Consider the following 17,289-nt stretch of genomic DNA (forward strand, 5'->3'; position numbering starts at 1 on the left):
GACGCAAAGAAGGAATTTAGTTTGTCTGCGATTTGTTTATCTTCCTTGATGTACCCTTTTCTTCCCTGGTCGTCCAGGGGTCCCACTGCCTCTTTTGCAGGTTTTTTCCCTTTCACGTATCTAAAGAAGGGCTTGAAGTTTTTGGCCTCCTGGGCTATTTTTTCCTCATAATCCTGTTTGGCATCCCTCACCGCCTTGTGACATTTCTTCTGATCATCTTTATGTTTGTTCCAGGCTTCGGTTGTCTTTATGCATTTCCATTTTTTGAAAGAGTCCTTCTTTTCTTTTATGGCTTCCTTCACCTGTATGGTAAGCCATGCCGGTTCTCTTTTGCTCTTTGTTCTCTGATCTTTGGAAATCCTCGGAATGTAGAGATCTTGTGCTTCTGTGATAGTATTTTTCAGTAGGGACCATGCCTGATCTACCGTTTCAAGTTTGTCTACCATCTTCTCTAGTCGTTTTTCTACCATGGCCCTCATGCGATCGTATTTACCCTTTTACCCTTGATCTGTCTGCAGCATTCGACACCATTGACCACTCTCTTCTCATTACTCGACTCAAAGATTGCGGCCTCACAGGTTCGGCTCTTTTATGGTTCACCTCCTACTTTACCGAACACAGTTTTAAAGTTCATTCAAAGGAAGAAACTTCTTCACCTATAACCCAAACTTATGGAGTTCCTCAGGGCTCTATTCTATCACCTTTACTCTTCAATATCGTTATGTCACCTCTCCTCACTCTAGCCCAATCTATTGGATTCACTATCTTTGCCTACGCGGATGACATTCAACTACTACACCCCATCAATAGCTCTAATATTACAGAAATACAAGAAATTAACAATAAACTAGATAAAATAAGCGACTGGCTTCATACAAATAAACTCTCTCTTAACATCGATAAATCTTGCGGTCTCCTATTTCCAACAAAAAATAATGAATCTTTATCGAGGAAGATTTTTATCAAATCCTCCTCAATAAAAATGGAAACAAAAATAAAATTACTGGGAGTAATCATCGACAAAGATCTTATTTTCCATGATCATATTAGCTCAGTGGTTAAAACCTGTTTTTATAAGCTTCGTCTCATTCGTTCTCTTACCTCTATTCTAGACACGGATGCAATTACAACTCTGGTTCACTCCCTAGTCATCTCACATCTCGACTACTGTAACTCTCTATATAACGGAATTCCTCAAAAAGAAATTTGACGTCTATAGTTAATCCAAAACACAGCTATCAAACTCATCTTTAAATTAGGGAAATATGACCACGTTACCCCCCTCCTGAAAGAAGCCCACTGGCTTCCCATCTCTCACCGTGTTACTTATAAAACAATCATGCTGACCTTTAAAATTCTACTCTCCCATCAACCCTCCTACCTCGATAGGCTTCTCATTCCACAGTGCCCTACAAGGTTGCTCAGATCTGCAGAACAGAACCTCCTTTCCTTTCCCTCCTTAAAAGATTTCTTCTACACTAGGAAATCAAACTTTTCAGTAGTTGCCCCTACCTTATGGAATGCTTTACCATCTCATCTCCGTCACGAAAAACAGCTTGATAGATTTAAGATAAGCTTGAAGGCTTTCTTATTTCAAGATGCTTTCAACTGCTCTTGAATCATTTCACTTTCATTCAACCAACCGCTTCTATGAAGCGATCCCATTCCTAATGTTTTATCCTCTCCCCCCATTTTCATTCAACTCTTTTTTTTTTTCTCCCCCCTCTCTTTTTTCTTACCTATTATGTAACTTTACCCCTCCCCTTCTCTTTTATCCTCACTCTCAAGTATGTCCTGTTTATGTTATTAATTGTACACCTCTACTACTTCTCTTTATAAGTGCTACATTCTTTTATTCCTATTTTTAATATTTTATTGTAAACCGACTAGATACTAGCTGATGGTCGGTATATTAAAAACTAATAAACTTGAAACTTGATATTTTGGAGTGGCAAGGACAGCAGAGGCTACCCTTTAAGATGCATGCTGGAAGCATTGGGCCATGCTTTGAGGCCCAGTGCTACCAAAATGATTTCGCATCTCATTACTATCTACGCTGTGATGACTAGAGAGCTGCATGGGAATAAGGATTGTAGGATTCCTCAGGATGGAAGAAGTTGCCATGGGATTCCCATAGGGATGGAAGAAGTTAACACATGATTCCCTCAGAAGTATAGCCAAAATCTCTGGTGACTCAAGAATGAGGTCTGAAATGCACTGAGGGGCAATGGGAGCACCAGAATGAGGCTTGAAATGTACAGAAAGAGGCAGCTGGAATGCCAAACTGAGGCTTGGAATGTCAAGAGAGGTAGCTGAAAAAACCAGGCTGAACCTTGGTTGAATAGTGAATACTGTCCAAAAAACCATGAGAGGCTGCTGGGGGTTAGGAGGAAACAGAAGGCTGCATGCAAGTAAATAATAGCATTGACTCCTGCAAGTACAGGTGGGGATAGAGGAGATTAATTGTGGGGATAGAATGGATCTTATCAGGTATGGGTTAGATTTCCTGTGGGGACGGGCAGGGATTGGTGAAATTTCTGTCCCCATGCAACTCTCTATTGGTGACTTACCCCCTCTTTTACTAAGGTGCGCTAACCGATTAGTGCGCGCTAAATGCTAATGTGTCCATAGACTAACATGCATGTGTTAATGTTTAGCGCGTGCTAAATAGATTAGTGCGTGCTAATCGATTAGCGCACCTTAGTAAAAGAGGGCCTTAGTATATCACTGTGCTACGGTAATTTAAGTTGCGTTAGAGTCCTTTAACACAAATTAAGAGGCAAATAAAGTAATTTATAGCCTTAACGCAGCTTGATAACTTTCTCTCTCAATGATCCAATTGCAAATAAATGTCTAAAATTTGTTTGCAACATTCATTTTACAAAAAACATTCTTTAAAAGCTTACCATTTTGGATTTTCATTTGGGTAATTCAGTTATTTTCTTATTAGAAATTTTTACTTCTGTTAATAATTTCTTGTAATCCTCAATGTTTCTTTTCAAGTGCTTTGGCGCTTGTTAAAAATGTAAAATTTGCATTATATATTTTTTTTTGTTAAAAAGCCTACCACTTTGAAACTGCATTTAAATCTTAATTCTTAGCTTTTCTAATCACAGCAAGGCCAAGTCTTACCATATTTATTGTAATAGATACTTATATGTTCTGAAATCTCTTATTTGTCTTGTAAAGTATAAAAGGTTCGGTTTGATATATGGCCATGCAGGTACTTTTTCTGTTTCTAGTGGGTTCACCCCCCCCTCTTTTATCAAGCTGTGCTGCAAAGCAGCACAAGCTAAATGCTGAACCCCCCATTCTGTTCCTATAGGCGGCTCAGCAGCACTGCTTGATAAAATGGGGAGTAAGTGGGGCAATGAAGAGTTAAGTGACTTGCCAAGATTCACAAGGAACTGCAGTGGCAACTGAACCCAGAACTCCAGGTTCTGGGCCCACTGCACTAACCATTAGGATACTGCTCCACTCTCATCTAGTTTGTAAACCTCTAGTAGTGACTGCTTCTTATGTATACAGTACTGTGTGCGCTATATAGCACTGTAGAAATGGTAAATAGTAAAAATAATTTATTTGTACAATCAGATTTTATCCTTATGTGATCAGCAATCAAGCCTTTCATAATCTAATTTCCTTTGCATACCATGTTCTAAGTACAAGACAAATAAATAAAAAATAAATAACATTACAGGTATTATGATTTGGTAACTTTCCACTCACCCCTTTTCTTTTCCTAAGAACTTCCATCCTGTTTCTCCTAAAAAAAGAAAAGAAAAATATGAATACATTTATTCTTTCTAAATGCAAAAATTGGCAATATCAACATCATTTTGCAAAATTTCTAAAGATTGGTAAATGCAGAAAAATGCGCATTATTCAGAAAAGGCAATGTTACTTAACTGTAGCAGGTATAGTGTATGAGGACAGCAGGCATATATTCTCACATGTGGATGGCATCATCCAGAACCTGGTATGGACACTGCCAAGTGCACTGTCACGTTAAATTTTTTTAGACAGTGTCCGTGCTGCGTGCTCACACCATTGCCTTATCACCCAACATCAGCTCACAGGATCATTAGTTCAGTAACAAAGCTTAGAAGTCAACTAGAGGAGGTGGGCAGGTTGTGCAATATATTCCTGCTGTCTTTGGAAAACATCTGCTACAGGTAATTAATTTTGTTTTCTTCAAGGACAAGCAGGCATAATATTCTCCTCATGGTCTTAAGAACGAAATAGGAAAGACTGGCTATTTGCATTCTTAAGGGAGCCAACTGCAAGGCCTTTTCCAGGCTTTCTTGAAGGAAAGTGAGCACAAGAGGAATCGATATTAAGCTTGGATATTCGCACTACCAAGCACACCAATTTTGAAAACACCTCCAAGCCTTCGCATATGCTACCACCATTGACTTCTTACTGTGCAAGATTGTCACAATCACTCCTGTGAAGTAACCTCTGCACACTAAGTCTTTGTGCTCAAGAGCCAGGCCATAAGACCAAAGCGGTTCGGATCCTGCAGGGCTATGAGACCCTGCGTGAGAAGGCACAAGTAACAGGGAAGTTTGAGACTCTGATCCAGCTGCAGATGAACCAGGTCAGCATACAACAGGTGCCTCAGCCAATTGTGTGCTATTAGAATCACTCAGCCTCGGTGACTCTTGAGTCATCTCAGAAGACAGCCTATCATGGGCCACAGAGGAAAGACATAAAAAAAGACCCTCCTGCGGCCATAATTGTACCAGGGCATCCAATCCTTTACTTCCTAGTTTGCGACGATGGCTGAAGAAACGAGGTACTTTCTTGTTGGACACCGACACCATAAGGTCGAATGTTGGGCATTCCCAGCTGTCCACTTTACTCTGGAAGGCTCTCTGGGACAGAGAACATTCTCTCAGATCTAGAGTTTGCTGGCTGAGATAATCCGCCTGCACGTTGTCCACACCTTCAACGTGCACCACTGAAATTGCTGGAAGATGCTTTTCTGTCCAGTGAAAAAGAAGTTGAGCCTTCTGCCGCACAGGCGTGCTCCTGGTGCTCCCCTGCCAATTGATATAGGCTCCTGCTGTGAAATTGTCTGAGAAAACCCGGACTGCCTGGTTCTGGAGTGTACCCTTGAAATGTAGAAGAACTAGCTGGATTGCTTGCAGCTCCAGGCGACTGATCGACCACTTTCTCTTTGAAGGTGACCAACATCCCTGAACCAGACTGTCCGCGTAAAGTGCCCCCCAGCTGTAAAGATTGGTATCCATCTTCAAGATCACCGAGGTGGAGATTCTGAGGGGAACTCTTTTCTACCATCATGTCAGACTGTACTGAGCCTCCAGTGTCGAAGGGAGCCACAAATACAGTGTATCCCTCTGTGGACTCCAATGGGAGATTAGCACGTCCTGGAGCAGGTGTAAGTAAGCCCTCACCCAGGCAACTACATCGATAGTCATGACCATCTACCCCAGAACCTGCAAGTATTGCCAGACTCTCGGGGCTTGAGCGTATCAACCGCCAAAGCTTCTCCTGGCAGGACTAGGGGAGAAACACTGTTCATCCCCATGGAGAAACAAACTCCCAGTTACTCCAGGTACTGCATCGGAATGAGTTGACTCTTCTAAAAGTTGACCACCCGGTCTATATCCTGAAGTAGGTGAACAACCTGGCACACTGACTGGTGTCCTTCAGACTCCAACTAGGCTCTAATGAGCCAATCGTCCACATTACTGATGGACTTTAATCCCAAATATGTGCAGGTGGGCTGCCACCACCAACATCACCTTGGTAAAGGTTTGAGGTCCTGTTGCAAGCCCAAAAGACAAGGCCGCAAACTGAAAGTGCTGGTGTAAGATGTGGAACCTCAAGTATCTCCTTTGCTCTGGAAAAATGGGGATATGCAGATAGGCCTCTTTCAGATCTAGAGAGACCAGGAATTCCCCTGGTATCACCAACCTCACCATTTCCATTCTGAAGCGAGGAACCTTGAAGGCCGCATTGACTGCTTTCAGAGCTAAGATTGGTCTTCAGTCTTCAGACACAATAAAGTATATTGAGTATTTGCCGGAGCCCAAGTTGGACTCTGGAATAGACTATATGGCCGCTATATCCAGCAATCTCTGGACACTGGCTCGTACTTTGGTCTCTTTGTCTGGCCTCCCCAATGGAGAGTCCAGGAAAAAGTCTGGAAGAGGCTGAAAAAACTCGAGTTTGTACCCGTCGTAGAGAATATCCAGCAACCAGCTCGTCCACTCCTCCAGGAAAGCCGAGAGCTTCCCTCCAATTTGCGGAGGGTCAGCTGAAAACTTGGTGTCATAAAGGGAAGATCTTGAAGCAATATAGTGTCAATCATGATGCATCTTGGAGTGACAGATTCTAGACCATAAATGATGCCACTGTGGCTGCTTTTAACCCCAAGGACGCCTAATCAAAAGGCCTTTCAGCACAAAATCAATTCTGATGTCCTAGGCATCCTTCAACACTAGGGAGAGAAGTACCCTTGGTGACCTGTGCCATATAGGAATTCACCATCAGAGAAACAAAATGCTGATTAAAGGCTTCTACCATTGGATAAAGCTTGGACATGGCAAAATCATGGTAACACAACAAAGAAGACTAAATGGCTACCTATTAATTAAATATAAAGTAAAGAATCATTGATAGAAGTCAAAATGACCCTGCAGGTGATTCCCAACAATGAAATATTATTGAATTATAAAGGCTTTTTAGATTTTCATATTTAATTAATTTAATTTAATAGGTGAATGAAAATTGATTAAAGATTAAGTAAAAATTAGGTAAGGAGATATATCAATTTAAGGAATAAATAATAAATTATGGTTTTAGTTATGGTAGGGAGGATGGGTTCAAGCCGGTGATGTAACTAGGATAAGAGAAAAGAACTTTCTTTCTCTTGGAAGAAATTCCAGAATGGGAAAATTTCTCCACAATCTGAGGCTTGTTCCTGTATAATCAATGGTTGTTTACTTTATATTTAAGATCATGGTAACAACATGAAACCATCCTTCCGTGTGCAACAAGCACAAACTGGAAGCCTGTCTTCTATATAGATATGGATTCTTCCATACAGAAGGATTCCCTACAGGGCCTGTCTGCTGGCTGGAAGATACTGAAGCCTGAAAGGAGAAACATCCGAGACAGAAATAGGCAGGAGATACTGATATATCAAAATAAAGTGAATGTAATTGTAAATTGTTCATCAAAAAATAAATACAAAATATATATAATAAAATGTGTATTAGAGTGCTCAGTGTGAAATCTTATTCAAAACCAACAGGTTTAAGGAATAAAGATGTATTGTGACTACATCATTGCACTCACCTGCCTACCTACCATTCAATATTGATTAAATCAAATCTGACTCAAAAGATATCAAGCAGTATAAAAAGTACTTAGCTGGATCCTGAAGAAGACGAGATCAGATGATAAATACAAAGTCCAATAATGTTGTACTCATCTTAACATGATGGAAATATAAGAATATGTACTTGTAGGTTATTGCAGGTGTTAACAATCATGCAACGAACTGATCCATATTGGTAATGTTGGCTTTGAAAAAAATTATTATAAAAGTGAATCCCCAAAAACAAAAAAGATTGTTTTAACTGCTTCTATAAAAATCACCATGTATCCAAGAACTCCAAAAAACTCCACTACGTGAAAAGTTGAAATATCCAAAATCTCCTCAACACCGATCGTGTTTCACTGTGAATTGCTTCATCAGGAGGAAACAATGTAAACTAAACAAAACATATGAAAAAATGCAGTTGTCAATCAAATAACATATATCAAAAAGAACATATAAACTCAAAAATAAAAGTTAAAATTTACCCTCAGACCTCCTAATGGAGGAAGCACGGCGCCAGAGAATCTCAGCAGAGATGACTGAAACAACGTAAAACGTAAAGACGTTTATAGGAACGTCAAATAGTCACGTGATGAACGACGTGAATTTGATAATCAATATATGTAAAAGAGAACACAAATTGGATAATTATCTAATGGTCCATTCTATTTCTTTGTTAAGACCATTGGGTGTTACTGTTTTCCAAGAATAAATTAAACGTTGTTCATGATATATTAAGGTGTGAGAGATATCACCTTGTCTGTTAAACTTGAATTGCCTGATTACACAAAACTTTAGATCATTTAATGAGTGACCCATAGATTGCCAATGATCAGTTAAAGGAGCTTCTGATTTGTTGGTACGGATACTGCTCAAGTGTTCTGCTATACTTAATTTGATGGCCCTCTTAGTTTGACCAATATAGATCTTATTACATGGACAAAAAATACCATAGACCACTTGAGCAGTATTACAATCAGAATAGCCTCGTAAATAGTAAGGTTTATCCATATTAGGAACCACTATTTGGTCAATGGTTAAAGAATGACAACAATATTTGCACCTGCCACAACTTGTGTGACCTCTTAGAATATTATCATCTTGATCGATGGAATTACCATTGAAATATTCTCCTAGATTTTTATTTCTCTTATGTGCAAACATGGGAACCTCAGAAAACACCGAAAGAAAACTTAATATGTTCCAATCTTTACAAATGATCTTTTGAATATGAGAGGTTTTATTAGAAAATGGTAAAACACAAGTTATTCTTGAATTAGTTTGATTAGATTTATTCCTGGGTAGCAATAACCAATCACGATTTGCATTGTTGGCTCTCTTATGTGCAATTTTGATACAATGATCAGGGTAACTCCTGTTGTGGAATCGTTGGCTCATGACCACTGCTTGAGATTTATACTCAGCAGGAGATGAACATAAACGTTTTAGTCTTAGAAATTGACTATTCGGGATACTATCTTTGAGTTGTTTCGGATGGAAACTCCTATAATGGAGTATGGAATTCCTGTCAGTGCTTTTCCTATGAATAGTTGAATGGAAATGGCCCGATGTTAAAGAGATCTGAATATTTAAAAAACTAATATTAGATCTGTCCATATTAGCACTGAATTGAATGTTATGATCACTCACATTGAGTTGACTTATAAACTGATTTAATTCCATTATAGAACCGTTCCAAATAAAAATAATATCATCGATAAATCTTTTCCAAAACAAAATCTTGGAAAAAAATATAGAATTGTAAACATATTTTTCTTCAAATTGGGCCATGAATAAACATGCCACAGCAGGGGCTACAGTCGCTCCCATGGCAACACCCTTGCGTTGTAAATAATAAGAATTTTCATAAAGAAAATAATTGTTATTGATCACTAAACGAGCCATAAACATAAGAAGATTTAATTTATTACCTACTTGAGATGATTTAGTCAAATAGCTTTCTATAGTTTCTATGGCTGCTTGTTGGGGTATACTGGTATAAAGTGAAGTAATGTCCAGTGTGACTAATATCAGATCATTGTGATTGAATGATGAAATGTCTAAATCCTGGATCTGAAGTAACAGATCCATAGAATCTCTGATGTAAGAGTGAATAGTCAATACAAAAGGTTGTAAATAAAAATCAATGTATTGAGACAGCGGTTCAAATAAAGATCCACAACAAGAAACTATGGGTCTGCCTGGGGGGTTATTGCGAGATTTATGTATCTTAGGAAGAAATTTGATTATTGGCACCGAAGGATACTTACAATATAAGTATTTAAATTCTTTAGAGGATATAATACCATCGGTATTTGCTTGACAGAGTTTAGTATAGATGGTTCGTTGAAATTCACTAGTAGGGTCAGTTTCTAATAATTGATACATTGACATGTCAGATAATTGACGCATAGCTTCAGTGTGATAGGCTACCGTATCCATAATAACAACTCCTCCCCCTTTGTCAGCTCTTAAAATTTTTATGGTACTGTCCTGGGTTAAAGTATTCAAAGCTAGTCTCTGTGGTCTTTCAAGTTGTAATAGTGTTTATGATTAACCATTTCCATTAATTCAACATCTCGCAAAACTAATTTTTCAAACGCCCCTATCATGTTGTCAATAGGACCGGGCGGAAGCCACGAAGAAGGAACATGATGAGAGTCAGTGAAAGAAGGTTCCTCTTGAGATTGAGTTAAAGCTTGACCAAAAAACAATCTTAATTTCAATGATCTAAAGAATTTGTGTAACCAGGCACGTGTATCATATGAATCATAATAGGTGAACGGAACAAATGATAAACCTAACTGTAATAATGATATTTCTGAAGATGTTAACGATCTGGAAGAAATATTAAATACCAATGTTAACGCTTGTTCAGTTTCTGTGGTTTGAGTTTGTTTTGTATGCCGGAATCTGCCTGTTTTTCTGTTGTAGTTGTTAATCGTAAAAAAGAATCAGGAATAGGTGGTGTTGAAACATTATTAGTAAATTCAGAACTTGAGATAGTAGATTTAGTCCCCTCATTGGATGATTCACTAGAGGAATTAATGAAAGTGATGTGTTTCCTATTTGGACGATTACGTCTTGATTTTCTATTTTTGTCCATCCATGGGTATATATACCCTTTCGTGTAATCAAATTCATCCCTTTTAAACTTGGCTATTTTCTGTTTACGAATGTCCGTTTGATATAACTCCATAGATTTGAAATGTTCTTGATAATGTAATTCAAAATCTTCTGGGTTTTCTATTTTTTTGATGTTTTCTAATTTCTCAAGTAATTCCAATTCCAGATCTTTAATGATAATATCTAAATTATCAATCGTTAACAGCATCAAATCCAAACCACATTGTGTCAATAAAGCATTCCATCTTTCCACATATTGTGGATTATTAAGGAATCTGGGCTCCTTGTATATTCGCATCCCACGTGGAATCCTCTGAGAGTGACAATATTCCAATAATGTTGCTGAATGCATCTGTTCCCTAATAAGGGTTTTATGTAGTTTAACTGTACTAGACCAATAATCTACGTTGGTTTCATGTACACCTATTAGGAGTCTAGTACCACTCATTAATTGGGTGATTCTCTCATTAGATAACCCTGACTTCGTTTCCCATCCAATAGAGGTCATTATTCTCCTTAATAAATTTGAAATTCAAAGTAATAAATAAATTGGAGAAAAATTAAATTCAAAAATTCACCTAACTTATAATATATCATAATAAAGTGAATGTAATTGTAAATTGTTCATCAAAAAATAAATACAAAATATATATAATAAAATGTGTATTAGAGTGCTCAGTGTGAAATCTTATTCAAAACCAACAGGTTTAAGGAATAAAGATGTATTGTGACTACATCATTGCACTCACCTGCCTACCTACCATTCAATATTGATTAAATCAAATCTGAGGAGATACTGATAAACACAGAGAAGACAAAGAACGGACCGTATTGATTCCGTAAGGGACTAACAGAAAGAAGATTACCAAAGGTAAGAACCTAATCTTCTATTCTGTTACATCCTTTCTGGAATCAATACTAAAGGTGACTTACCAAAGCATTGGCAACGTTTTTGCCAGGTGGGACAGAAGAGCCTGTCTGCAACACCAAGGCCCCAAATGCAGCATTAGACTAAGCCGTCACATCCACTCTGTAAAATCTGGTAAATGTATGAGTAGACAACCAAGAGGCCGCTCTACAAATATCTGCCGGATTAATCGCTCAACACTCCGCTTTGATACCAGTCAATGAAATCGCCAGGCAACAGAGGCCTTAAATGCCAGCCTGCCCTGTGTGGACTGGCTAATTAGGACAAACAGATGGTCAGAAAGACAGAAGTCATTGGTTCTCTCCAAGTAGGGAAGCAAGACTCTTCGGACATCCAGTTTCCGCAAGATCTTATCCTTTTCATCTGATCCAGTGGAACGAAAATCAGGCAGACGAACTTCCTGGTTGACATGGAACTCCGAAACCACTTTTGGAAGAAGAGAAAGAACAATACGGAGGAATATCCTGGCCTCTTTGATCCAGAAAAAGGGTTCTCTACAAGAGAGTGCCTGCAACTCCAAAATATGCCTGTCTGAGCCAGTTATAACTAGAACCAAGACATCTCAATATATAAATCAAATAGTGAAACTTAAATATGAATGTTGAGAATGTAAAATAATGCAATTTTTCACATACACTCAGATTTGTGTAATCCGACCAAGAGCCAGTTGCCACAAGGAATACTGTTTTGACTGTAAAGTCCAGAAAGACTCATGTTTGAGCGGCTCAAAAGGAGCTGCAGCCAGTCCTTTTAGCATCACATTGAGGTTCCATGTTGGAAAGGGTTGATGCAGGGGCAGCCACAAACAAAGCGCCCCTCTGAAAAATCTAGTTACATCTGGATGAGCAGTAAGCAAACTGGAACCACTGTGCGCTCTGAAACAGAAAAGTACTGCCACTTGTACCTTGAGGGAAGCCACTGCTAGGCTTTTTTCTAGACTGGCCTGCAAAAACACTAAGACCATCGAGAATAGAGCACTCAAAGGTTCCACCTGGTCTCTGGCACACCACTGCTGGAAAGCCTTCCAAGCCTTGGTGTAAGCCGCAATATAAGAGGGCTTCTTAGACTTCAAAAAAGTGGCAATTACCATATCAGAGTATCCCTGTTTAATCAAAACCTTACGCTCAAGAGCCATGCCATAAGACCAAAGCACTGGAGGTTCTCCATAGGAATAGTCCCTTGACTGAGGTCTCAATGAAGAGGAAGCCTGAGTTTCTTGTCTCTCTGAAGATGGACAAGATCCTTATATCATGGCCAGTGAGGCCAGTCTGGGGCCACTAGAATCACCAGGCCCAGATGAGTCGTGATCTTGCATATGACATGACCTACCATGGGCCAAGGTGATAAGATGAAAAGGAGTTCAGCACCCATTGGTCTGAGGAGATTTGTTCCCACTCCTGGAGGAATTCTGACAAACAGCCTCCATTGTGAGGAAGAGCGGCTGAGGCTCTGGAGTCATTTGGACTTCTTAGAGGCAGGGTTGGTGCGAGAACCTGAAGCCTGTTGGTGTCTGGGGTTGCTATAACATTGTCTGTAGCCATGGGAATATCTCTGGCCAGACAAGTCAGTGGAATTTTGGCAAAACCTACTTGAGGAACAAAAATTGCTGTGACCTTCTACTGGAGCATGTCGTGGCTTGTTATCCAGGAGGGACTTAGGACAGTGGTCCACCATACTATCCATAAGGTCATCTAACTCTTTGCGTTTGAACCTTTAAAGGTAGTTTGGTGAGAGTTGCCTTAGAGGCAGAATCTCCAGCCCAGTGGTGAATCCAGAGCGTTCTGTGAGCTGAAATAGCATACACTGAAACTTTGTGTAGAACCAGTATAAGATCACACAAGGCATTTGCAATATAATCCACTCTCTCTAGCACCACCTGAGGGCAGGCATCATCCTCTGCTGAAAGATCTCAGCGTAACCTCTTTTGACAAGCATGCGCCGTAAAGGAGGCAGCTGCTGCAGCCTTACTACCCGAAGAAGCAACTTAAAAAGCTTCTTCAAGGAGGAAGAAATGAACAGAACTCGGGGTCTGGCAGCTCAAAAAGGGGACAACAAGAGGAACAAATCACAGGGAAAAACAACAGAGAAAGGAAAAAACCAGGACCTAAATTGCTTGTACGCAAATACAAGGAGCCTAAAGAACAAAATGGGAGAACTAGAAATCATGGCCAAAAAAGAGGCCCTGGATGTCATCGGAATCACGGAAACATGGTGGAACGAGGAAAACAAATGGGACATAGTACTGCCAGGGTACACACTCTATCGAAGAGACAGGACACAAAAGAAGGGTGGAGGAATAGCACTATATATAAAGGACACCATTCACTCGACCAAAGTGGATACGGCAACAGAGATGGGCGGATTAGAATCATTATGGGTTAAATTACCAGGAAGAAATGGACCAGACATAAAATTGGGACTGTACTATCGTCCACCTGGACAAACAGAAGCAAAAGACAAAGAACTGGAAGCAGAACTAAGGCGGGAATGCAAGAATGGAAACGTCATGGTAATGGGGGACTTTAACTACCCCGGGATAGACTGGAGTATTGGAAACTCGAACAACACAAGGGAAATGGAATTCCTACAGACTGTGCGGGACTGCTTCATGGAACAGCTCATCAAGGAACCAATGAGATGGAATGCAACTCTCGATCTACTATTCAACGGGCTGGGGGGACCTGCAAAGGAAGTGGAAGTAATAGGACCACTAGGAAACAGCGATCATAATATGATCCAATACAAACTAGAAGTAGGAGCATCAAAAGGGAAGAGAACCACAGCGACAATGCTCAACTTCAGGAAGGGGAACTATGACGCTATGAGAGCAATGGCGAGAAAGAAACTCAGGAAAGGCTCGGGAAAAACAAAGATCGTGGAGCAAGGGCAAGTACAAGAAGCACAGAACCTGTATGTCCCCAGATTTAGAAAAGGGTGCAAAAAGAATCAAACAAAAGACCTGGTGTGGATAAGCAATGCATTGAGGGAAGCGATATGGGACAAGAAACAATCGTTCCGGAAGTGGAAAAAGAACAAAACCGAGGAAAACTGGAAAAAGCACAGGCAACATAAAAAAAATGTCACCGAGTGGTCAGGAAAGCAAAAAGAGAATATGAAGAGAGACTGGCCAAGGAAGCAAGAAATTTCAAATCTTTCTTCAGATATATTAAAGGGAAGCAACCGGCGAGGGAGGAAGTAGGACCGTTGGACGATGGAAACATAAAAGGAGCGATAAGGGGGGGAAAGGAGGTGGCTGACAGATTACCGTATTTTCGCGGATATAACGCGCACCATTGTAAAACGCGCACAGGGGTATAGCGCGCAGAAATCACGATGATATGTACAAAAACTTTTCTATACCGCGCTCAGGCATATAACGCGCATGCTGCCCGACTCTCCTCTGGCCACCCCGACTCTCCTTTCGCCCTCCCCGACTCTCATCTGGTTGCCCCGACTCACCCTGACTTTCGGTGCACTGCCCCGACTCTCCTCTGGTTGCCCCGACTCACCCTGACTTTCGGTGCACTGCCCCGACTCTCCTCTGGTTGCCCCGACTCACCGTTCACCCGCCCTGACTTTCGGTGCACTGCCCCGCCTCTCCGTGCCTGTCCCCCTTGAAGTCCTGTCCCCCCTTGAAGGTCTGCCTGTCCCCCCTTGAAGGTCTGCCTGTCCCCCCTTGAAGTCCTGTCCCCCTTGAAGGTCTGCCTGTCCCCCTTGAAGATCTGCCTGTCCCCCCTTGAAGTCCTGTCCCCATCCTGAAAGCCTGATGCCCCCCCTCGACGTCCGATTCTTCTCCCCCCTCGGCAGGACCACTCGCACCCCCACCCCGAAGGACCGCCGACTCCCCGACAATATTGGGCCAGGAGGGAGCCCAAATCCTCCTGGCCACGGCGACCCCCTAACCCCACCCCGCACTACATTACGGGCAGGAGGGATCCCATGCCCTCCTGCCCTCGACGCAAACCCCCCCCCCCCAACGACCGCCCCCCCCCCCAAGAACCTCCGCCCGTCCCCCAGCCGACCCGTGACCCCCCTGGCCGACCCCCACGACACCCCCACCCGCCTTCCCCGTACTTTGTGTAGTTGGGCCAGAAGGGAGCCCAAACCCTCCTGGCCACGGCGACCCCCTAACCCCACCCCGCACTACATTACGGGCAGGAGGGATCCCAGGCCCTCCTGCCCTCGACGCAAACCCCCCTCCCTCCAACGACCGCCCCCCCCCCAAGAACCTCCGACCGACCCGCGACCCCCCTGGCCGACCCCCCCACCCCCCTTCCCCGTACCTTTGGAAGTTGGCCGGACAGACAGGAGCCAAACCCGCCTGTCCGGCAGGCAGCCAACGAAGGAATGAGGCCGGATTGGCCCATCCGTCCTAAAGCTCCGCCTACTGGTGGGGCCTAAGGCGCGTGGGCCAATCAGAATAGGCCCTGGAGCCTTAGGTCCCACCTGGGGGCGCGGCCTGAGACACATGGTCGGGTTTGGCCCATGTGCCTCAGGCCGCGCCCCCAGGTGGGACCTAAGGCTCCAGGGCCTATTCTGATTGGCCCACGCGCCTTAGGCCCCACCAGTAGGCGGAGCTTTAGGACGGATGGGCCAATCCGGCCTCATTCCTTCGTTGGCTGCCTGCCGGACAGGCGGGTTTGGCTCCCGTCTGTCCGGCCAACTTCCAAAGGTACGGGGAAGGGGGGTGGGGGGGTCGGCCAGGGGGGTCGCGGGTCGGTCGGAGGTTCTTGGGGGGGGACGGTCGTTGGAGGGAGGGGGGTTTGCGTCGAGGGCAGGAGGGCCTGGGATCCCTCCTGCCCGTAATGTAGTGCGGGGTGGGGTTAGGGGGTCGCCGTGGCCAGGAGGGTTTGGGCTCCCTTCTGGCCCAACTACACAAAGTACGGGGAAGGCGGGTGGGGGTGTCGTGGGGGTCGGCCAGGGGGGTCGCGGGTCGGCTGAGGGACGGGCGGAGGTTCTTGGTGGGGGGCGGTCGTTGGGGGGAGGGGGTTTGCGTCGAGGGCAGGAGGGCCTGGGATCCCTCCTGCCCGTAATGTAGTGCGGGGTGGGGTTAGGGGGTCGCCGTGGCCAGGAGGGTTTGGGCTCCCTCCTGGCCCGATATTGTTGGGGAGTCGGCGGTCCTTCGGGGTGAGGGTGCGAGTGGTCCTGCCGGGGGGGGGATGTATCGGACGTCGGGGAGTCGGCCGGGCAAGAGGGCTTGGGCTCCCTCTTGCTCCGATCGTGGATGCGGGTGCGGGTGGGAGCGCGTGCGAGCGGTCGTTCGGGGTGGGGGTGCGAGCGGTCCTGCTGGGGGGGTGAATCGGGCGTCGGGCGGGGTGGGAACTATGTTTAAAAACTTTTGTATACCGCGCTCAGGCATATAACGCGCGAGGGGTATGCGCGGTACGTAAAATCACGTATAACGCGCGCGTTATATCCGCGAAAATACGGTAAACATGTTCTTCTCGTCAGTCTTCACAAGCGAGGACACATCCAATATACCGGAATCCAAAGATATCTTTAACGGAGACCCAGAAGAAAAACTATCAACATTAGAGGTAACTCTCAAAGATGTCCTCCGACAGATAGACAGATTGAAAACCAACAAATCCCCGGGACCGGACGGGATCCACCCAAGGGTATTAAAGGAACTGAAAACCGAAATAGCAGAAATACTCCAAAAAGTTTGCAACCTGCCCTTGAAAACAGGGGTGATCCCGGAGGATTGGAAAATAGCAAATTTCACACCTATCTTCAAAAAGGGATCGAGAGGTGATCCAGGAAACTACAGACCGGTGAGCTTGACTTCAATGCCAGGCAAGATGGTAGAAGCATTGATAAAAGACAGTATCTGTGAGCATATAGAAAGGAATAGGCTAATGAAAACGAGCCAACATAGCTT

General features: G+C 43.1%; 1 protein-coding gene across 3 annotated transcripts in view; it reads right to left on the minus strand.

Annotated features, from left to right (window-relative positions):
- The window catches only part of KAT2A (lysine acetyltransferase 2A), a 380,318-nt gene that overhangs the window by 24,972 nt on the left and 338,057 nt on the right, over window positions 1-17,289 (minus strand). For all 3 annotated transcript variants that reach the window (XM_033960567.1, XM_033960566.1, XM_033960568.1), the window contains one exon: window positions 3,730-3,766. In XM_033960567.1, coding sequence (XP_033816458.1) covers window positions 3,730-3,766 — 37 coding nt within the window. The remainder of the gene's footprint in view (window positions 1-3,729; window positions 3,767-17,289) is intronic.

This window comes from Geotrypetes seraphini, chromosome 10 (genome assembly GCF_902459505.1).
Source record: "Geotrypetes seraphini chromosome 10, aGeoSer1.1, whole genome shotgun sequence".
Lineage (NCBI taxonomy): Eukaryota > Metazoa > Chordata > Amphibia > Gymnophiona > Dermophiidae > Geotrypetes > Geotrypetes seraphini.